General features: G+C 45.7%; 1 protein-coding gene across 3 annotated transcripts in view; it reads left to right on the top strand.

Annotated features, from left to right (window-relative positions):
- The window catches only part of FNDC5 (fibronectin type III domain containing 5), a 32,982-nt gene extending 12,655 nt beyond the window's left edge, over positions 1 to 20,327 (top strand). For 2 of the 3 annotated variants that reach the window (XM_043532400.1, XM_007067583.4), the window contains 5 exons: positions 4,137 to 4,252; positions 5,912 to 6,110; positions 8,769 to 8,858; positions 14,303 to 14,436; positions 17,071 to 20,327. In XM_043532400.1, coding sequence (XP_043388335.1) covers positions 4,137 to 4,252; positions 5,912 to 6,110; positions 8,769 to 8,858; positions 14,303 to 14,436; positions 17,071 to 17,112 — 581 coding nt within the window. In that variant the 3' untranslated portion in view covers positions 17,113 to 20,327. The remainder of the gene's footprint in view (positions 1 to 4,136; positions 4,253 to 5,911; positions 6,111 to 8,768; positions 8,859 to 14,302; positions 14,437 to 17,070) is intronic. The other variant, XM_037882020.2, reaches the window with a different exon arrangement.

The raw sequence follows: 20,327 nt of genomic DNA, 5'->3' as shown, positions 1-20,327 counted from the left end.
GGTATGCTGGACATAGGGTATTGAATATAGATCCGATAGTGATGATATATAGGGTATTAGGTATAGATCAGATATTGGTCAGGCATAGAAGTACCTATAGGTACAAATCCATAGGTAGATATGAGCTAGTAGGCATAGTCTGGGTACCACTCTAGCACTGGGTATGGATTGGCAGGGTACTCTACATACTATTCATGGTGTAGTTTTTAGTCATAGAATCATAGAATCATAGAATATCAGGGTTGGAAGGGACCTCAGAAGGTCATCTAGTCCAACCCCCTGCTCGAAGCAGGACCAAGTCCCAGTTAAATCATCCCAGCCAGGGCTTTGTCAAGCCTGACCTTAAAAACCTCTAAGGAAGGAGATTCTACCACCTCCCTAGGTAACGCATTCCAGTGTTTCACTCTCCCCAGCTAATAGATGTGCTGGGTGATTATTGGTTGACACCAGCAAGGGCTGTGATATCAACCCCTGTGCAACAGCAACCTAACAGGCAGGTAGGGAGCTTCCCATCCTACAGGTCTCCTGCTCCTGACTCCAGGAGCCACTGGTGATAAGATGAGAGGCCAGCGACAAGTCAGTCCAAAGCCATAAACGTTTTCTCTCTCTTTAAAGAAAAAAAGCTGCTTAATAATCAGCAGAGCATTTAATGAGAGGAAAAAAGGAGTTCTCAGCATTAAGAGCATATTCATGGTAATCTTCACTGCTTGTGCCTCCTTGCTGCATGGGGAATGCTATGCCCTGCTCTTTCCAAAAGGGCCCAGAGTATGCAGGTGTGAGGCATGGCTGTGACACACAGCACCTGGGGTATGCAGGGCAAGGGTCCACCTTGTGAAAGCTCCCTGCTGGAAGGAAACAAAAGAGTGATCATGGTTTGTTTCACAGCAGCCATTGCCCATGAGAAACTGGCATGATTTTATTTTAACTAAACAAATGGGGCCGTGAGTTCCCCTGGCACAAAAAGGAGAACATCTTTTCATGTGCATGCATGTCGCTAACTCAAACTCCGCCAAACAGATGCTCTTCCAGTTTTGAGAGAGGAATTTGCTCCAGTGGGGTTATGGCCTATGAGTTGGAATTAAGTTAAAAGGCTAAATCACAAACCCTGGAACATATGGTCTATTATTGACTAAAAGGCTGATGCAGCCGTTCCTAGTGCATCAGGAATTAATGTGCCTGGGGAGGGCTGGGTGACTGTTGCATAGAATGTTCCCCAGATATCCTGCCTGCATGTTGAAATGAGTTCAGAGGAACATTACCCCCTCTGCCTCTGGGGTCACTTGCTGGTAACAGTTTGAGTTTTACCGACATAAGCATTCACAGAAAGCAAAATTCGGAGCTGCACGCACAGTATCAGGGAATTCAACATTTAGATTTGTTCACCTAAGCATTCATGCTGAAAATGCTCACACAGAGCCAGTCAGAGAGCAGAAACTGGATCTCATCTATCTAATCGCAACACAACTGGAATTCCAAAGAGTGATCGACCCAGAGAGTACGAAAGTTCACGGAATAAATCCAAACAGCAAATAGATTTGAGGAAATCACAATCTCATCCTGGATCTTCCAGGACCTTCGCTGCAAATTATTCACTCAGCTCTGTCCGCGGAGAACTTACTTCCCTTGCTTCACATTTCTGGAAATGCTGAGTCTCACATCAATTTTCTACCGGATGAACTACATTGATTTCAATGAAGTGCGTCCTGATTTATAGTGCGGTAAAGGGAGAGCAGACTTAGGCCCATTGCGTTTGATTCTAATGCATCTCCCTTTACCATCCTTCAGTCTCTTGGGGTTTCTATTGTGCGGATGGATGTAGTGAAGTATCCTTAATCCCCCTCCCCACCTGCTCTCTCTCCTGGTCTGTATTGTGACTCCTGCTTTATAGGCTCCCGTCTCTGTGGAAACGTTCGGGCTGCAACCTTGCAGTGCACTTCACTATCACGTCACCGCCTCGCAGCCTTATTTAACCTACTCATGTTGAAGGTGTTTGCTCTCCTTCTCTGTCTCTGCTGGCTCTTCCCACCTCCCCCACATTTTATGTCATCAGAAAATTTAGACATTTTTGATATTATCCTTTCCTCAAGGTCATTAATATCCCTGCTAAATAAAGGGGATTCAGATGCCAGTATTGGTGCCACCCACATAGTCCTTCTCCCCATCCTGAATGCTCTTTTACCCATACACTCTGTTTCCCGTTACTAAGACGGTAATTCACTTGTTTCAATAACCTTCCCTATCCCAGGCGGTATAAATCACCCCATGCTGTGGTAACCTCTCTCAGCGACATCGGGAAAGCACAACCTGCAGGGATTTAGCTGTCTGGCTGTACTTTAGAAGGGGGTAGACACCTAGCTCAAAGCACTGTTACTATGCTGCAATCAGAGCCTGTTTTGTTTGCTGCATCCCCACCCCACCTCTCAGCTCAGTCAGAGCCTCAATACATTCTAGCAAATTCATCAGGCATGACTCACGGACCTTCCCTGTGTGAACCTCTGCAAACTGCCCCTTACTAAAATAAGACCCTACTCTGATTTGCAATTGGGTTTTTAAAGGAGGGTTAAATAATAGTGGAAAGTGCTGGACTGAAACTGTCCTCGCTTTGTGCCTCAGCAGGTAGAGCAACCGTGCTGCCTCAGCTGAGTCCAGAAGGGACTGTGCTAGGGGTGAGAAAGGAGCACTGGCCCAGTGGCCCGTCCTGTCCTTGGCCTCTCTAATGAGGCTACCAGCCAGGGGCTCATTTACTGACCGTAATGAAAGGGAATTTTTTTGGCTGCTGGGATCACAAATGCGTTTCATGTGGGCCACGGAACAGATGGCAACAATTTCTGATCGATGCTGACCTGATCAAATTAAGGATCTTCCCTCTCCAAACTCTTTGAGCCACCGATCATTAGTTACTGCTCCATTTCAAGCCACTGCCCAGCCTTTTGTGAGATTCCAACAGTCTGGCCCAGGGACTTTCTTATTGCCCTTTTTGCTTCCTGAAGGACTGTGGGTTGGAACCAATCTGGGCCTGATGCCTTGTCTAGACCCCCCGCCCCCTTTCTAATTGCCTCGTTACTGATTCCTGGAGCTTTTGAAGCATGATCACACCTGCTGGCAATGGAAGCTCCAAGGTCTTGACAGAGAATGTTGTTTGGAAGGGAGCATAGGGTCACTGCTCAGCACATTCTTTCCTGTTAGTTCTAAGCCAGGAGGGTTGGTTGGAAGTTCAGCAAGTCCCTCACTTTGAAGAGCTCTGATCAGTCAGCCTGTCAGCAGTCCGCTCACCAGCCTCACAAATGTGGTCATTTAAAATAAATAAATCAAAGGAGACCTAACTTCTTCCTTCTTTGGCCTTGTGGCACCGCCAGGGAGCTTGTAAAGCATCAGCATTTCAAAGCAGCAGGGAAATAAAAATAAATAAACACCCCCCTCTTCAAGGGCGTTAACTAGGGCACCAGCATGTCCATACTTCCAACTACAGGCCACCCTCTGCAACCTGCTGAATACCCAGGCAGGGTGCTGTTTGCCTTTCACTCTCACTGCAGTCAGGGCAAGATCTAAAGGAGAAAGCAGGGGTGTGTGTGACAGACTAGCTAGATGAAGAATACGTGATGGCGTTCAGTGGTGTAAAAGCTTTATCAGCATGAGTTTGGGATGCAAGGGTTAAATATTTTATATGCAGGTTTAATGCCACTCTAAATCATCCAAGGGGCCTGGAGAACTTAATGGCCACCAAAACATGGTGTGTCTACGTCTCAAAGTTCCACACACCTGGAGCCAGTACATAGGTGAAGGGCATCTGCAGCCCCAAACTCCCTTAGCTAAGGGGCAGTGGCTGACCTGGATTAAATCCTGTTTCCTCTTATTGCAGGAAACCATGTCTGATGCCCAATGTCTCTTGTATTGGCTTCACTGTATCACTTATAAATAGGGCATTAGGTACAGTTAAAGTATTAGAGATCCATAAGCTATTAAGTACAGATTATATACTGTACATAGCACTAAATATATGTATTGTATAATATATAGAGATGACATTAAATATAGAGCAGATATATTCAATTGCTCATCCTCTCTACCTCCTTCCCTGTCTCCTGCCTACATCAGTGACTTTGCCATAGTAAAGCTTGTGTTTTGTCTCCTTGCAGACAGCCCGTCCGCTCCAGTCAATGTCACAGTCAAACATCTGAAGGCCAACTCGGCTGTTGTGACCTGGGATGTTCTGGAGGATGAAGTTGTTATTGGATTTGCAATCTCCCAGCAGGTATCCTCACCATATGGCCCCCCTCCTCTCCACATGTGCTGGGTCTCCCTCAGCTCTACCCCACCTGCTTTGAGCCTTAGTAGCAGGGAAGAAAGGGCAAACTCTGGATTTATCATGGTGCAGCCCGCCCTGCCTGCAGCTCTCACAAGGCTCCTGCAGAGCACTGACACAGAGTCAGCCTCTTTCTTCACCTTAACCCATTTCCATGGGTTTGGATTTAGAACATGCCCCAAACGTATAATCCTGCCGTCAGAGAAGAACTGCACACTGACAGGGGAGTAGACAAGTTAGCATCAACCAGGATGATTACCCCCAGGGATAGGGGTGACTGTGCAAAGCAACTCATGGTCTTCACAGCAAAGGGGCTGAGCAGGGGAATTGATCCATCAGTGAAATCACCCTAGAGGATTCAGTGGTTCGGGAGACTGGAGGAGAGATAGGTTGGTGGACTGTCCAACCCATCTCCACCCCAAGCCCCACCCAGGACTCCCCTGCCCATCCTCCACCCCATCGTGCACGAAGGACTCCCCTATCCATCTCCACCCCATGCCCCACCCAGCTCTTATTACTTCTCATGGCAGGGAAAGCAGTTATAGCTATGCACACAACGCTGCTCAGAGCATGAGGCTGCTCCCAGTCATGCCCCTGGGAGTTTTGCTGCTGACTTCAGTGAGAGCAGGGGCAGGTCAGAATGATTTAATGCCTTCACGCTTCCAGGGCCCAAAGGTGACTAGGCAGAAAATGCAACCTGCCAGAGCTAGCATCAGCCCCAAATCTCAGCAATAGCTCTGCCCAGTGGGTAAGAGCCAACAGGGATAGAACAATGAGAAGCTTCTGCATGGGGAAGATGAGAGGACATCCCTTTAAAGCCAGCATTGGGAGGTTGCCATTTCATTCATAGAGTATGAGATTCACCCGTGTAGAGGCCAGCACAAAGCATCAGCACCATGACATCTCTGAGGAGCCAGGGACACTAGAGGTGCCGAGGCCTTGTGCTGGGCGCTGCACAGGGTGAATGTCACCCAGAAGCTCCAGATGCTTTGAATGGAATTTGTGGCTTCTTCTCTGTTGTGACATTATAAAGCTGGAGCTAGTGAGTGAGCTCCTGGGAGCTGGCGTGTGTTACCAGGTGATACAGGCGTTGCACACCCTTGCCCTTAGGGTACGGATAAATACTAGAGAGATCCAGAGTCTGAACCATTCATCCAACTGGCTCTGAATCTCAGGGGAAATGGAACCAGCCCCTCTCCACCAAGCCGTTACCAGGTCACCTTCTCTACTAGTACTGGGCCTGATTTCCCTCCAGTATCAATCAGGAGTATCTCCCTTGAAGTCAGTGGAGTTACACTTGTGTCGGTGATGTCAGTGGGAGGAGGGCTGGGCCCACTGTTTCTGGCAAGTTGGATGAGCGAGTGGCTGTCACCTGCACCCGCTTGCATAAAAGCAGCTGTAGCTGCTCTCACTGCTCGAGAAGCCTGTGATCAGATTAGAGCATGTCTTTCCTCCTACACCCGGTCTAGGGGGACTTTAAATGGCAGCACTAAGGTGCTGTCAGGGGCCCTGGGGAGCAGTGGAAAGCATCTATGTAGCAAGGTGTCCGTCACCCAGAGAGAGAACCCTCCCTCTGAGCAACTGTGCTTTCCTGCCTTGGGCTTGCAGAAGAAGGATGTGCGGATGCTGCGCTTCATCCAAGAGGTGAACACCACCACCCGCTCATGCGCCCTCTGGGACCTGGAGGAGGACACTGAGTACATTGTGCATGTCCAGTCCATCAGCATCCAGGGCCAGAGTCCAGCCAGTGAACCCGTCCTCTTCAAGACCCCCAGGGAAGCCGAGAAGCTGGCCTCAAAGAATAAAGGCAAGTGTGGGCAAGTTCTTATATGGCTCCATGGGCTGCCCCAGATGCAGGGCAGTGTTGCCCAGCAAAGTGGGAAATAGTGCCTGGTGCATTCAAAAATAAGAACAGTTGAGCTAAGTGCAGGCAGGGCTAAATTCACTTGTTGCAGTCCCATTGTAGTCAGTGGGATCAGGGGGTAACTACACACAGGAGTGGGCATGGGGGATGTGCAGATGTAACACATCGGCAAAGTGTGTAGTGTTCTGGGACTCTCTTAACCTGCATGTTACGCGCAGGTTCTAGCATTTCTGTTTACATTCTCCATGGGTGTTTGTTACTGGCCCACAGAAATGTTTATGAGACCAAAGCTAAGGCTCAGGAGTTGGAGTTCTCGTATGGTGGAAATACTGTGACAAGACCAGATCTCTGGTAGGTTCAGCTCCCTGAGGCAAAAATAGCAAGTCAGTGAAAACCACCAATACAGAGATAAGATCTCGGCCTAATCCTCAGCTGGTGAAAGTTGGTGTGGCTCTGCTGACTTGGAGCTATGCCAGTTTTCACCAGCTGAGGACCTGGCCCTCATTGTTTATTCAGGCTCTGCACATATGCTGGGAAACAAACAAAAAACCGAACAATTCACGGGCGCCCGTGTTAGTGAAAGTGCCTGAAGATTGTATGATGAGGTCAGACACAGGAGTTCTCCTGGCCTCACCTGCCCCCTGAAGTCACTGGCAGCTTCTGCTGATCTCTCACTCTCCCCATGACTGGGGTGGGAGGATGTAGAGGAAACTAACAAGGGTCAGATTGGAAACCGGGATGTAGAGGTAAAAGCCTCCTTCTTTCATCCCACTGCCCCAGGCTACTCAGTCCCCTATACCTGTAAGGCCAAATTCTGAGGTCAGCCTGAGCCTACAGGGAGTGATGGCAATTTGTAGCTTCAGATGGCTCCCTAAATGTGCCTGTTACACCAATTTATGCTCCTTCAGACTCAGACCCTCCCATTGGTGTGCAATTCACACCCCCTTTACATCACCTCTGAGTCAATGCACTGGGTCTAGCTGAGTGTGAACGAGGCTAGGAGAGGCTAAGCTGGTGTAACTCATGTCAAGAAGCCAGAAGTGAGGTGTGCAGCATGGAAAGCAACCGACAGGACGGAATAAGGATGTGTAAATTGAAGGAGGCCGTTCCTACTTTCTTATTGCATCTTCCAGCTGCTGGGCAGGTAAGTTCCCCCAGCCTAGATGCCCTTAAACTCACACCAGTAAGTGGGATAAGCAGCACTAAGAGTTTAAATGAGTGTAGAGGAATCTAACGCATACCAGCTACACATCCCTTCCAACTGCAGCCCTTAGTCTGAGACTATACTAGTGTCAAGACTGGGCTACTCCCTAATGGTAAGGACACAAGAATCCTTGCTGGTAATGTGACTTTTGTATATCACATTAACCACAGCAAGACCAGCCTGTTTCAGTATAATAATGCCTAGAACCCCAGCCGCTAGTGCTGCCGCACCTGAATCTCCATTGCTCTTTCCTCAGGGGGTAGCTTAGAGGCAGAGGGAATGAGGACTGGGCTCAGGACTAGTGTCTGGCAGGAGCATACCTAGCAAATTAAGAGTACCTGGGGAAATTCTTGGTCAGACTGTGCACGCAGTTTGGGATAGAACCCCCGGGGATCCATGCCAGGGATGCTGCAGCAGAACTAAGATGAGACTCACTAAACCTCCCTGCACTTGGATTCTAAGAGACCAATGGATATCCTGCTTTTTTAAAATCTGAAATGTTTCTGCCAAATCAGTTACTGCCAGTCAGGGAAGTGCTTTTTAATTTGTCCCTTCTGAGCAGACATCCGGCCAAAATCAGACGGTGCCAAGGCAGGTCAAAGAGACGTTCTGCAGCAGCAAGGCACTTTAATGAACAGGGGATAGGGAGGAGCAGGAGTCCGGGTTATAAAGGGTTACTAGATGATTAGATTAGGCCATATTGTATTGCAGGGGTCTCATCCACGGTTCCTAGGATGCTGTGAGGTCTTGACTCTTTCTGCTGAAATGATTTGGAGCCTGTCAATAGTGAATTGCTGTTCAACTGAAAACACTGAGAAGAGCATTGTCTGCTTCCCAGGAGATCTGAACTGCAATCTTTGTAGTCCTTTGAGGCCACAGCTGTACATTAGGACTTGTGAAGAGGTACTACTCATTCCTGCATCCTGCAGCTCTGCTGAAAAAGATTATGCCAACCCTGCATACTACAGGGCATAAATCCTGAGCTGGGCTGGCAGGAATTCTGCACAGAATAGTGATGCGATGGCTAGAATACGCCAGTGATGGGTGCTACAGAAAACCCTAACACACAGAGAGAGGAATGACGATGCTAACAGCTGACTGAGGCATGATGACTCTGAACAATTCATGCTACTTTTGAACCTTGTACGCTCACTGTCCAAGGCTGGGGGCACATAGTTAAACTGGACACCAGCCCAGTGAGAGATTTTAATGTGGTCAGCTGGGGTTTACATTTCCAAATCTTCCAAGGGGTTTTCAGATCTGCAGCCACCCGGCTTTGCTCACTAAATGTCTGTGAGTTAGTGAGATGGGGAAGGAGCATGTGAAAGGAGCAGGCAGAGTCTGACTGAACTCATTGCACAAATGGATCTCATTGTCTCTCTCTCTCCCCTGTGCAGATGAGGTGACAATGAAGGAGATGGGGAAGAACCAGCAGCTGCGAGCTGGGGAAATTCTCATCATTGTCGTGGTGTTATTCATGTGGGCAGGTTGGTAGCAGGACCTATGACGAAGGCATGTAATGTCCCAGAGTCAGCTCATTCACTTTGTGGGTGTGTGAGTATACACCCATGATGGCCAGGAAAAGATATGCAGAGAAATTCCTACTCCTGCCCCTTGTATACAGCATTGCACATTTGGATATAAGTGCATTTCACCTTCCTCTGTAGCATCAGGTATTGGCGACTGCTGGAGGCAGGATACTGGACTGGCTGAAGTTGTCTCATTTAGTACAGCAGGAGGTAGGATAATGGATTTAATGAACCAGTTGTCCGATCTGCAGTGGCAAATCCTATATTCTCAATCCTTCCAGAAAAAAACTGATGGTAATCTCCTTAATCCTGCAGCAGAATCCAGCCCCTTTAGCGCCTTCTGTTTCATTAACACAATGCAGCCCAAGTGAAGTGTGCCAAGGTCACTATATCTGGCCCATTACACGCCTGCAGGTCACACACAAGCCAGTAATTCTTGTGAAGAGGTGTGGTGATATTCTAAAGACAAACATCACAAATCAAGAGTGAATTACAACCTCCTGTCTCACTCTCAAGCATCCGTCATTCTATATTTACTAAAACCCACTTTCTAGATCTATTAAAATGATTGAACTGTTAAAAGGACAAATGATCTGGAGCATCCAAACCTAAAATATCAGGTGGTCAGCAATGAACCTGAATCCTCTTAAAATCTGGTAAAAGGATAAAAAGAATTGTTTAAAGAGCAAATTTCTCACACATCTGAGAGCAAACCTGGTCAACTCTGTACTATTATCGATGAGGCTATGGAAAGGATGAAGACTCTGTGAGCAAACAACCTGCACAGGTCTATGAGTGATATAGGAAATGCCCCAGTCTGAAGAATTGTGTGTGTGTGAGAGAGAGAGAGAGAAATTCCCACTACAGAGCTCCAGTGACATCAGCCTAAATTAGATGATTTAATGGTCCCTTCTGGCCTTAAAACATATGAACCTATGGGTCGGATGGGCCAAGGGCAGGGGAGGAAAAGGGGAAATTTGTAGCAACGACAAGCAAACTAAATGCCAAAAGTAGCGGCTGAGCACTCAGCACTTTTTAAAGTCCAGCCAGATGTTTTGCCTAAATGTGGACTTAGGAACCTAAACCCATTTTTGAAAATCTTGGCTTGATCTTGCAGACCTCATGCAACCAAAAATCCCATTGATTCAATGGGAGCTTTGCTGTAGCAGGGCTACAGATTCGGGGCCCATATGATTTAAAAGTCAGTACTGTAGGGTCAGACCCACAGCTGTGGCTGAAGAGTGCTTGGTGCGGTAGCAGGATGGAGCAAAGATCCCCTTTGCACTTTTTCAATCCTGGAGCCACTTTGCAGTGAGATAGGGCCTAGAAGAGTGCCCAGAGGATTTCCTTAGACAACAGTGGCTTGGAAGGGGCCACGAACAGGTGGGTCAATAAATCATAGAATCACAGAAGATTAGAATTGGAAGAGACCTCAGGAGGTGATCTAGTCCAACCCGCTCCTCAAAGCATGACCAACCCCAACTAAATCATCCCAGCCAGGGCTTTGTCAAGACGGGCCTTAAAAACCTCTAAGGCTGGAGATTCCATCACCTCCCTAGGTAACCCATTCCAGTGCTTCACCACCCTCCTTCTGAAATAGTTTTTCCTAATATCCAACCTAGACCTCCCCCACTGTAACTTGAGACCATTGCTCCTTGTTCTGTCATCTGCCACCAGTGAGAACAGCCTAGCTCCATCTTCTTTGGAACCCCCCTTCAGGTAGTTGAAGGCTGCTATCAAATCCCCCCATACTCTTCTTTTTTGCAGACTAAATAAGCCCAGTTCCCTCATCCTCTCCTCATAAATCATTTGCCCCAGCCCCCTAATCATTTTCATTGCCCTCCGCTGGACTGTCTCCAATTTGTCCACATCCTTTCCGTAGTGGGGGGCCCAAAACTGGACACAGTACTCTAGATGTGGCCTCACCAGTGCCAAATAGAGGGGAATAATCACTTCCCTCAATCTGCTGGCAATGCTCCTACTAACGCAACCCACTATGCCGTTAGCCTTCTTGGCAACAAGGGCACACTGCTGACTCATATCCAGCTTCTTGTCCACTGTAATCCCCAGGTCCTTTTCTGCAGAACTGCTGCTTAGCCAGTCGGTCCCCAGCCTGTAGCAATGCATGGGATTCTTCTGGCCTAAATGCAGGACTCTGAACTTGTCCTTGTTGAACCTCATCAGATTTATTTTGGCCCAGTCCTCCAATTTGTCTAGGTCACTCAGGACCCTATCCCTACCCTCCAGCATACCTACCTCTCCCCCCAGCTTAGTGTCATCTGCGAACTCCACCCTGGCATCAAAATCCTTCCATACAATTTTTAAAAAGAAATAAACCATCCCGGGAGCTCAGGAAAGCTAAGAATTCCCCATTATGAGTTTGAGATCAGATCTTCTGCTGCTATAAACTGGCATAACCCCTCTGAGCTACATCGGTTTATACCAGAGGAGGACCAGGCCCATCTGTTTTAATCTAACAAATATATAAGGACAGTGCACCCTTACTCCTCTGATCAGCCTGGAGCTTTCAGCATTCTCAGCAGCCAGCACTATGCCTTGCCCAGGTTGGGATCAGGATGCCATGAGTTAATGGAAAGGGAAGTTTGTGTTTGTTTGTTTTCTGTATAGAGCGCCAGCTTCCTCTGGCCTCCGTTCAGCAGCTGCCTCTGCTGCTGCTGCAGCATAAAACATTCATGAAACAGCACGATGTTTTACTCGTGAGCCACATAGTTACATTGGTTGGGGGAAGATATTTTAGGCGAAACAAGGGAACTGGCATGCAAGGAAATTAACGGTACAGTAGATTATATAACCCATAAAGTACAGTCGATATTTCCAGTTGGTATTTACTCCCATTGCCCTGATCACAGGAACATTCTACATATACTGTGTGTACAGAAAAACTGCTACTGTTGGAAAGAAGCCAACCAAAGCTAGAGATGTGTAGTTGAGGGGACAATCCCCACCTATCTTCCAAGAACATGCCAGGGGGCTCACAGGAGATGGTAAAATGTTTCTCCCTTTTGTTTAGATGTTAGAGCAATGTGTGATCGTTCTGTCCCTTAATTGCTGGAGGCTGGAGACTTTCCCTATGAAATATGGATTCTGGACAATGGGTTCATTCTTCAGCTGTGCCTGAGCTCCATTCAGTCAGGGATTGTGAGAGCTGAAGCCCCTTCCCCCAGCCATGCCATCAACATGCTCCCTATGCCAGTAGCTGTAAAAGGGGGTGGCATAGTCTGCTATGTCAGTTCTGTGCCACCCTTGGATTTCCTCATGCTGGGGGAATCCTCAGCTGACTGCTGAAGCTGACTTTACAGCCCCTTTGCATGACTTGAGCAGGATCTGGCTTGTTGCCTGGCTTTTGTAAGACTAACCACCTTAACATTCTTATAATTTTGTGTGTGTGTGTGTGTGTATTTTCTTATTTATTAATAAAGCCCTGAAGATTGACAGGGTTTGAAGGGTTAAATCATGTCCTCAAGAGACAGTGGACTTAAATCTCTGTTGGTGTAAATTGCTGACTTCAGTGCAGCTGTGTCAAATTTACACCAGCAGAGGATTTGGCCCATTTATGCTAAATTCAGCTGAGATAGGATCCCCCCCCCCCCGGAGATATGTGGAGATGAAATAAGGTCACAAATCAGATCTGATAACAAATTTTGGTTAATAATAATTTAAATAAAAAGGCAGGAGGCTTAATCGTGTCCTGTCTTGTTCCCCTGGGATTCTTTCCAACTATAAGTGAATCCACAGGGACTAGCAGCAACCAAATAAGATTCATATATAATTTTTTCCACTGGAAAAATCTTGAGTTTACCATCCATTGGTACCTGCTTTCCACAGGGTTAGATTGGGTTCTAGTCACTGTCTCCAATCCCTAAGCCTTTAAAATAGTTAGATAAAGAAGAAAAGGAGTACTCCTTTTCTTTTGTGAATACAGACTAACACGGCTGCTATTCTGAAACCTTAGATAAAGAAGTTACTGTCTCTGCACATTAAGAGCTAAATCTCCTGCCCTGTAAAAATCATTTGGGGGTACAATAATTAAATGAGATAGCTAAAAAGGTTTAATCTAGACAAGTAATTATGCTTCATCTTCCGAAACTGAGCTCATAATGTGAGCACAGAATTGTCCAATGCCCTGAAAGAGGCTTGTAAATTCCCCTTCTAGACAAAACAACTGCCATTTACCCAACGTGGGCGGGTAAGGAAAATCTCACTGGAGCTGATGAGCTGTTTACAAAGTTTCATTCTGACCATGACTTTTCCCAGCCCTGTGGCTGAGCCATCTGAGACTCAAGTGTGAAATTATTGATGAATGGAAACTACAGTTAGTCTGAATGTATATACCCGTTCACTTTATACACCAAGCTTCTCTAATGGCCCAGTGCAGAGGGCATGACTTGGTGTCAAGACCCGGGTTCTAGTACTGTCTTTGCCTCACTTTGCCTACATTTCTCATCTGAAAATGAGGATGATGATACTTTTATGCAACCGTCAGCATGTCTTCCCACAGCTGACAATTTGCTTGCATGCAAGAAAGAACATGTGTAACAGCACTACCTGGCGAGAACTCCCATAACAACACCTATCACTGTTAAGTGCTTTGAGAGCGACAGGTGGGAAACTCTATATACATGCAGAATATTATTCTTATGTGAGTTGGGTCCTTTTCCAGTAGGCAAGAAGCAATGGGCTTATCAGTTGCCCTTCCTGGCACCTCTGTTACTTTGTGTTTGAAACCAGCAGGCAGAGAGGTGGTTATTTGGTCAGAACATAACACAAAAGCCGCTGTGAAAGACATTTTCACTCTCTTCATTTGTCATGGCTGCCCCTGCTTTGTTCTCCACACGCCTGAATGTGTGGGAGGACATTTCCGTTGGCACCTCATCCTGCTGTAGCTGTCATATATTTGCAGATGATGTCCTGCTGAGCAGGAGACCCTGGTTTGTTTCATCTTCAGGCAGGCACAGGTCATTCATTACATCCTCCAGCTCAACTGCACCTCTCTTTGCTTCAGAAAAAGAAAGCTTTGAGGGTGCATTTCCAACTAATGGATATTCCAATATGCCCCTGTGCTTGCAAAGCAAAGGTCACAGGGTCAGTGTAAACTGCTATTCAAACGGGAAGCTTAGAACATTTGTCCTGTTTAATGAAAGGGAAGTGGGAGTACAAGTAATCTCCTGATCTTGTCTGACTGGTTTAGAGTGGAATTTGACACTGTGAAGGAAGCAGCCAAAGCCCGACTAGTCGTGTTAGAAAAGGATCTTTGGGACTTGGTGTCAATGCTGCTGAGGTCTCTGCCAGAAGGCACAGAGCAGCAGGCTAATGGGCTCTGATCATTGCAGGTTCCAAAGGCCTGGCTCATGCATGTGACCTCTAACACTTTTTCCTGCTAGGAGTGATCGCCCTGTTTTGCAGGCAGTATGACATCATCAAAGATAATGAACCAAATAACAACAAGGAGAAAGCCAAGAGTGCGTCTGAGAGCAGCACTCCTGAGCACCAGAGCGGAGGGCTCCTGCGCAGCAAGGTAAGATGCTGTCGGCACACAGGGGGGGATGAGGCAGCCAATCAATTTCCAGCAGGGCTTCTGGTGAATTAACCTGAAAACCAACCTTCTGTTAAGGATCCCAGCTATAACATTCTCTCCATTGGGCCAACGTGTAGAAGCGAGTCTCCCATCTGACAAGGGAAACAGCATGGTCTAGTGGCTGGAAAGCACAACTGCAAGTCAGGACTCCTGGGTTCCATTCCCAACTCTAGCACTCACTAGGTGGCCTTGGCCAAATCATTTAACCTCTGTGCCTCATTTTCCCCCTTAGTGAAATTAGGGTAATATTAACCCACCTTTGTAAAACATTTTGAGATCTTTGGATGAAAAGTGCTGTACATGGGTGATGGACTATAATCTGAAAGGAAGGAGCCAAAACTGCTACGTTCAAAACCCCCCAGCAGTGATTACAGGTCAGAATGCTAGTGGCAGAGGGGATAGGTGATGGCTGTTCTCAGATAACAGCTTATCAGCTCTTTAAGAGAAGGACCTGCTATGAGGTTTAAGATATGTTGTGGCAAATAACATCTATAATGTAACTAGAGCTGGGTAAATAATTTGCACCAAATCATTTATTCAATTAATTTAACTTTTTTTTCCTGTTTCGAAATTACTCAGGAGCGGATCCTAATTGTCTTTCCTTTATTTATTATTTGAAATTATTCACTAATTTCCATTCCTGCTCATTTTTGAGCAGCTCACTGTGAGCATTCAGGGTTCGAGCTGTGTTCGTTACATCTGATTGGGCACATAGGTCACATGAGACATTCCCTGTTCCCTGACTGGATGGGTGAAACGCTGTAGAAGCCGGTGTGAGGCGTGAATATGGATGGTTAAGAATTCAAAACTCTGCACAAATATTCTACAATAGCCAACCCATGAACATTTCTGGCAATAACACCACTTGCTAGGATGTTGTCAGAAAGCGGATGCAGAAGTGGCTTGAATGCAGCCAACAAGAATTAGAATTTTAAGAGAGTTTTAGCACAGCAGGGACTGTCTTTTTGTTGTGTTTGTACAGTGCCTAGCACAGTGGGGTCCTGATCCATAGCTAGGGCTCATAGGCACTACCGCAATACAAATTATGCACCATTTTATTTTTCTTTTACTATTCATCCAGCTCTAAGCACAACCCTGATTTCCCACAAGATATAAAAATATAAGCCTTCAGGTTTGATTATATTTATTGGCACTGCTGTTGAAAACGAGACTTGCATTTTACATCATAATATGAAGAGGCCTGTGTCAAAAGGAGCTGTTCCTGCTTATTCTTTGAAACAAGTTATGCAGAACCTCACCAGAATCAATTAAGTATGGCACAGGCAAAGCCTAGAGACTGAGGATAACTCAACAAGCAACAAGTCAAGGCTCTGATCCTGCAACTGACTGTGCGGGGCTCACACAGAGCAATACTGAAATCAGTGGGGTTCTGTGTGGGCAGAGGAATCCCTTCACAGCCAGAAACTTGCAGGATCACTGCTTAACAAAACAATAGCAGGGCTCTCTCTGTGAGCTGCCAGTTCAAACATGTTTCAGAGTAGCAGCCATGTTAGTCTGTATTTGCAAAAAGAAAAGGAGTACTTGTGGCACCTTAGAGACTAACCAATTTATTAAATTGGTTAGTCTCTAAGGTGCCACAAGTACTCCTTTTCAATTCAAACATGCCACTTTCCTTCCAGAAGCAAATGCTTCCCTCCACTTTAATTTCTATAGTCCTGGATATCCAGGATGATTGACGGTGATACCCATGGTTTGGAAAGTGAGCAGCAGCTCCACATTTGATTCCAGAGAGATAAGGAAAGTGCTAGGGATGCAACCAAGCTGCCTGATGGTTTCTGTTCCCTTGGCTCTATGAATTTTGATGACACTTTATTTCCCAGCTCTGGCAGACTGCCCTTTTTGGTGATGAACTGGTACGGTTTAGGAAAAGATGCTCAATATTTTGTTAACTCTGCCGTTGTTGGCATTACTCCTGTCACGATCCCTTCGCCCTGCCCAGTGCAGGGACAATTTATGACAGAGTGACAGCCTTAGCTCTATGTTTCACGATCCTTCTGTATTTACCCACAATCCCTTGGGATCAAACATTTACGCCAGCAACATTGAGCAAGCAGTAGACCCAGCTGGCCTGTGTGGATTTTACAGTTGTGAACCCTTTGCTTTCCCTGGATAAAATTCTGATCTCCATTATGCTGGAGTAACACTGGCATAAACTCCATTGATACTAAGTCACACCATCACCATAACATACCCCTGGATTACTAGGGGCCAGTTTGTCATTGTTCTAGCCCTTATGTAGTCATTTACCTCTGTGCAAAGCGGGGGAAATGCTAATAAAGTAGAATTACAGCATTTTGAACTGGTGTAAACAGTTGCACAAGGTGCAGGCTGATAATAAATTGGGCCTCTAAAGTCCAGAGTCAGACTGTACCTTTGCCCAGCAGTTGTAGCCAGTGTTAACACCAACCAGCCCCACCACCGACTCCTTTTCATTATGCTGCAGGCAACAGGACCATTTACAAATTCACTACTGCACTGAACAAATCTCTGATGGCTTTTCCTTAACAATCTCTATACATTTCTCCCTCTTTTTCCCTTCTCCCCTTCTTCTAGTTTCCAAAAAACAAGCCTTCAGTGAATATCATTGAAGCATGACAGCCTGGCATCTGATAGATGGACTCCATTTCTCGTTCTCCCTCTTTGCTTCTGAGCCCTGATGACTGGGGAAGTGAAACACTGTTGGAGCAGTTTGGAGAGACCTACTGGTTGTCCATTTCTGGCATAAATCTCCTTGCCCTTGCTCTGCAAAAGACAACTGGAGAGAGAGATAAATCCTGAAAACCACCCCACATAAGCCACTGTCTGAGAAGGAAAAGCTTCTGTGAAACTGATGCCTCAGGCAATTCTGTATTGGACTCACAACTCACCCAGGCTGTAACAAATCCCAACAGACTCAACTTCCACCCTCTGATCCCTCTTTCTCCTGGAGTGATTTGCCTCTCTTTGGAGATCACAAAATTTCATTGTATTTCTATTTTGCTTCACCGTCGCTGCGTGTTGACAGCATCAACATGGGCTCAGGCTGCATTTGTATTTCTCTTCAGAGAAATGAGAAAGAAACACTAGACAGTGGCAGAGAAAAGGATTTTGGCTGCTGTGTACTCTAATCTCACTCCGTAGCACTCATGTGTGGTGTGTAATACATTCTGCAGGTGGGATTTTTTTGTATGTTTGTTTTTAACAAAGGCACATTACAGTTTCCATCTGGATGGTCACTACTTTGCTGGCTGCTCTCCAGTTGAGATCTGCAGCACTTGTCTCTATTTTTGCCATCTCTTCTATTCTCCAATGCTGTAATCCACTTTAGATAAGCAGGGTGGAATTCAAAACACTGTGGGGCACAGACCAGCAGAGACAAGAAGCCAACCCTTGGTTTGATTCCAGGAGAACTTGGGTCATTTCTTCATGATATTTAGGACTGGGCCTGACTAATTCCACCTACAGTGTAACAAATGGTCCTTACAAAACATAGCCAGTTAGTGCAAAAAAACAAAAACAAAAAAAACAACAAAGTCATGATGATAATGGTTGCTATGCAAGGATACCAGGTTTCCAGTGCTGACAGCCCTCTCATTCACTCCCAAGGGATCCCTGCCTAATGATGGCCAAGGACACTCCTTAACTAGTTACTTCTTTTACTGAGGTTCCAGTGGATGGATCTGGTACTCCTTCCATTTTGTGTCTCCACTATTCATCATGACACTGTATTGCCAGGTGTTTGTTAAGAGTCCCTCCACAAATGTGGAGGGGGAAGGGAGGAGTCTCCTCTAGTTTACTAGTTGCTTTATGTTTATAAGCTGACATGTTCCCTATGACTGACAATGTTTTGAGGCTGGTAGGTGAGAGGTCATCAAATGGAAGAGATTTACTATCAGAGCTTTGCCAGCACACTTTTATATGTATTTGTTTAATTACCTGACAAGGCCATTCCATACATGCTGGGGGGTAACATGGGATCTATCTTAGTATTTGATGGAATGATTAGGATTGGCCCAAATAGGATTTAAATCCTCCCATTGCAAACAAATTTGCATTCAGACAAGACAATGATTCAAAAGCCACTGCAAAGAAAGAGGCTGGCAGTCACGGAGTTCAGACATCTTCCCCCTTTGATATCCATTAGCCTCTCTCAAGTAGTCAATCCAGAAGAAAGGCACTGGGAGGTTTGCATGCAGCGGCATTTTATAAAAAAGGGCTTCCCCAGTGCCAGTTTCAGGGAGGCAGTCAGCCCCACCCACAGTTTTCTAAATTGGATCCTGAGCCAAAAAAGCTACTCCCCCCTACCAAGAGGGAGAGGTCAACACCTCTGATACAGTTGGAGCAATAACCACTTTTTAATGTACAATAAAAGATTAAAGGCACAACTTTCCTTGTAAATACCTGAGTTTAGCCATGTTTCCTCTTGGTCTACACCAGGGCAGAATGCATGAAATAGAAGTGGGGACCTTCTACCCAGATTTCTGAGGGATCATGAATTTGGCTGTTTTTTCCCTGTCCCTGGTTGCAGGCAGCAGTAAAGGTTCAGTAGGGGGTTAACTTTGGTTAGGCTGTGGACTAAGGTGAGAAAGAAGCTACAACATAAGTAAGCTACAAAGTAAGCAAGCCCTGCTTAGCCAGTAGATGTCTACAGGAATATCTCAGGCTTAGTATGCAAGAAAGAAACGTCAGTCAGAATCCACAGCCTACCTATAAAGGAAGACTTAGAACAGATGGTATGGCATGTACAAAATGATAAAAGAGATAAAAAATATCGTAATTTTGGTGCAGACAAGCAAACAAGAAGGCCCTAAACTCTAACCTAGCTGCTGCTGAGGAAATTCAGCCTGAGTAATTTATCAGGGTGATGTGTTTTTAATACAAAAAATGTTTCTGGAAATGCAGAGAACATTCCCCATCTTTGACAGTAATTGTTGTTGGTTCCTAGTGACAGGTTTTTAGCTATTTCTATTCCAACAGTGACGTGCTTGTTGTTCATTAGAGATGGAGAAATTAAAATGCGAGGCATAGATGCTTGTTCACAGTTAAGTATTCAAGCCATGATATGGCAGCTGGCAAAAGGAGTGCATCATTATGCTCCATAACTGCAGGCTTCAAAGGTAAGGTAATAATGCTATTAGCGAGAAAAACAAACGTAGGCTAGGAAGCAAATCTTCTCATACCAGAAAGGAATTCCAAGCTATCAAATGCAGCTGACTCTCTTAATGCAGATGTTTTCAGAAACTATCAACTGAAGGGATTTAATAAGAATATACTTTATCTAAAGAGGTGCTACATAAGGAAGGGAGAAAGAGATAGAGACATATAGGCCCTTTTGAAAATTTTACCCATTTTCAAAAGCAACTTAGGTGCTTAGAAGCCCAAGTCTCATTCAATGAAATTTAGCCTCCTAAGCACTTGTCACTGTTGAAAATGGAACATAGGCACCTAAGCCACTCAGGCACTTTTGAAAATTTTACCCTTAATCAGGAAAAAGACATTGCATTAAGAAACAAACCAAGTAAGCATTTTAAAAAAAAAAAAAAGTGTATGATCTGCAATCACCTTAAAGGATGCCCAGATTTTCCAGTGTGATTTTGCTTGCAAAGTGTAGTTTTTGCTGTATACTAAGGAGCAAGCAGGAGTGTACTAGAGTGAAGGGATTCCAAAGAGCCCCGCAATAAGTGATTTTCCACTGAACATAAAAAACAAAAGAAAGCAAACATCAAAATGGCTCTGCTGATGGTGTGCAGTCGCTGGAGACTAATTCAACTGATTTCCAGGAACCAACTAAGCATAGTTGATGTGCACAATAAAGAAATAAGAGAAAACTA

Source organism: Chelonia mydas, chromosome 19 (assembly GCF_015237465.2).
Source record: "Chelonia mydas isolate rCheMyd1 chromosome 19, rCheMyd1.pri.v2, whole genome shotgun sequence".
Taxonomy (NCBI): Eukaryota; Metazoa; Chordata; order Testudines; family Cheloniidae; genus Chelonia; species Chelonia mydas.
Note: the sequence above shows the minus strand (reverse complement) of the source record. Positions and strands in the feature narration are given on the sequence as shown.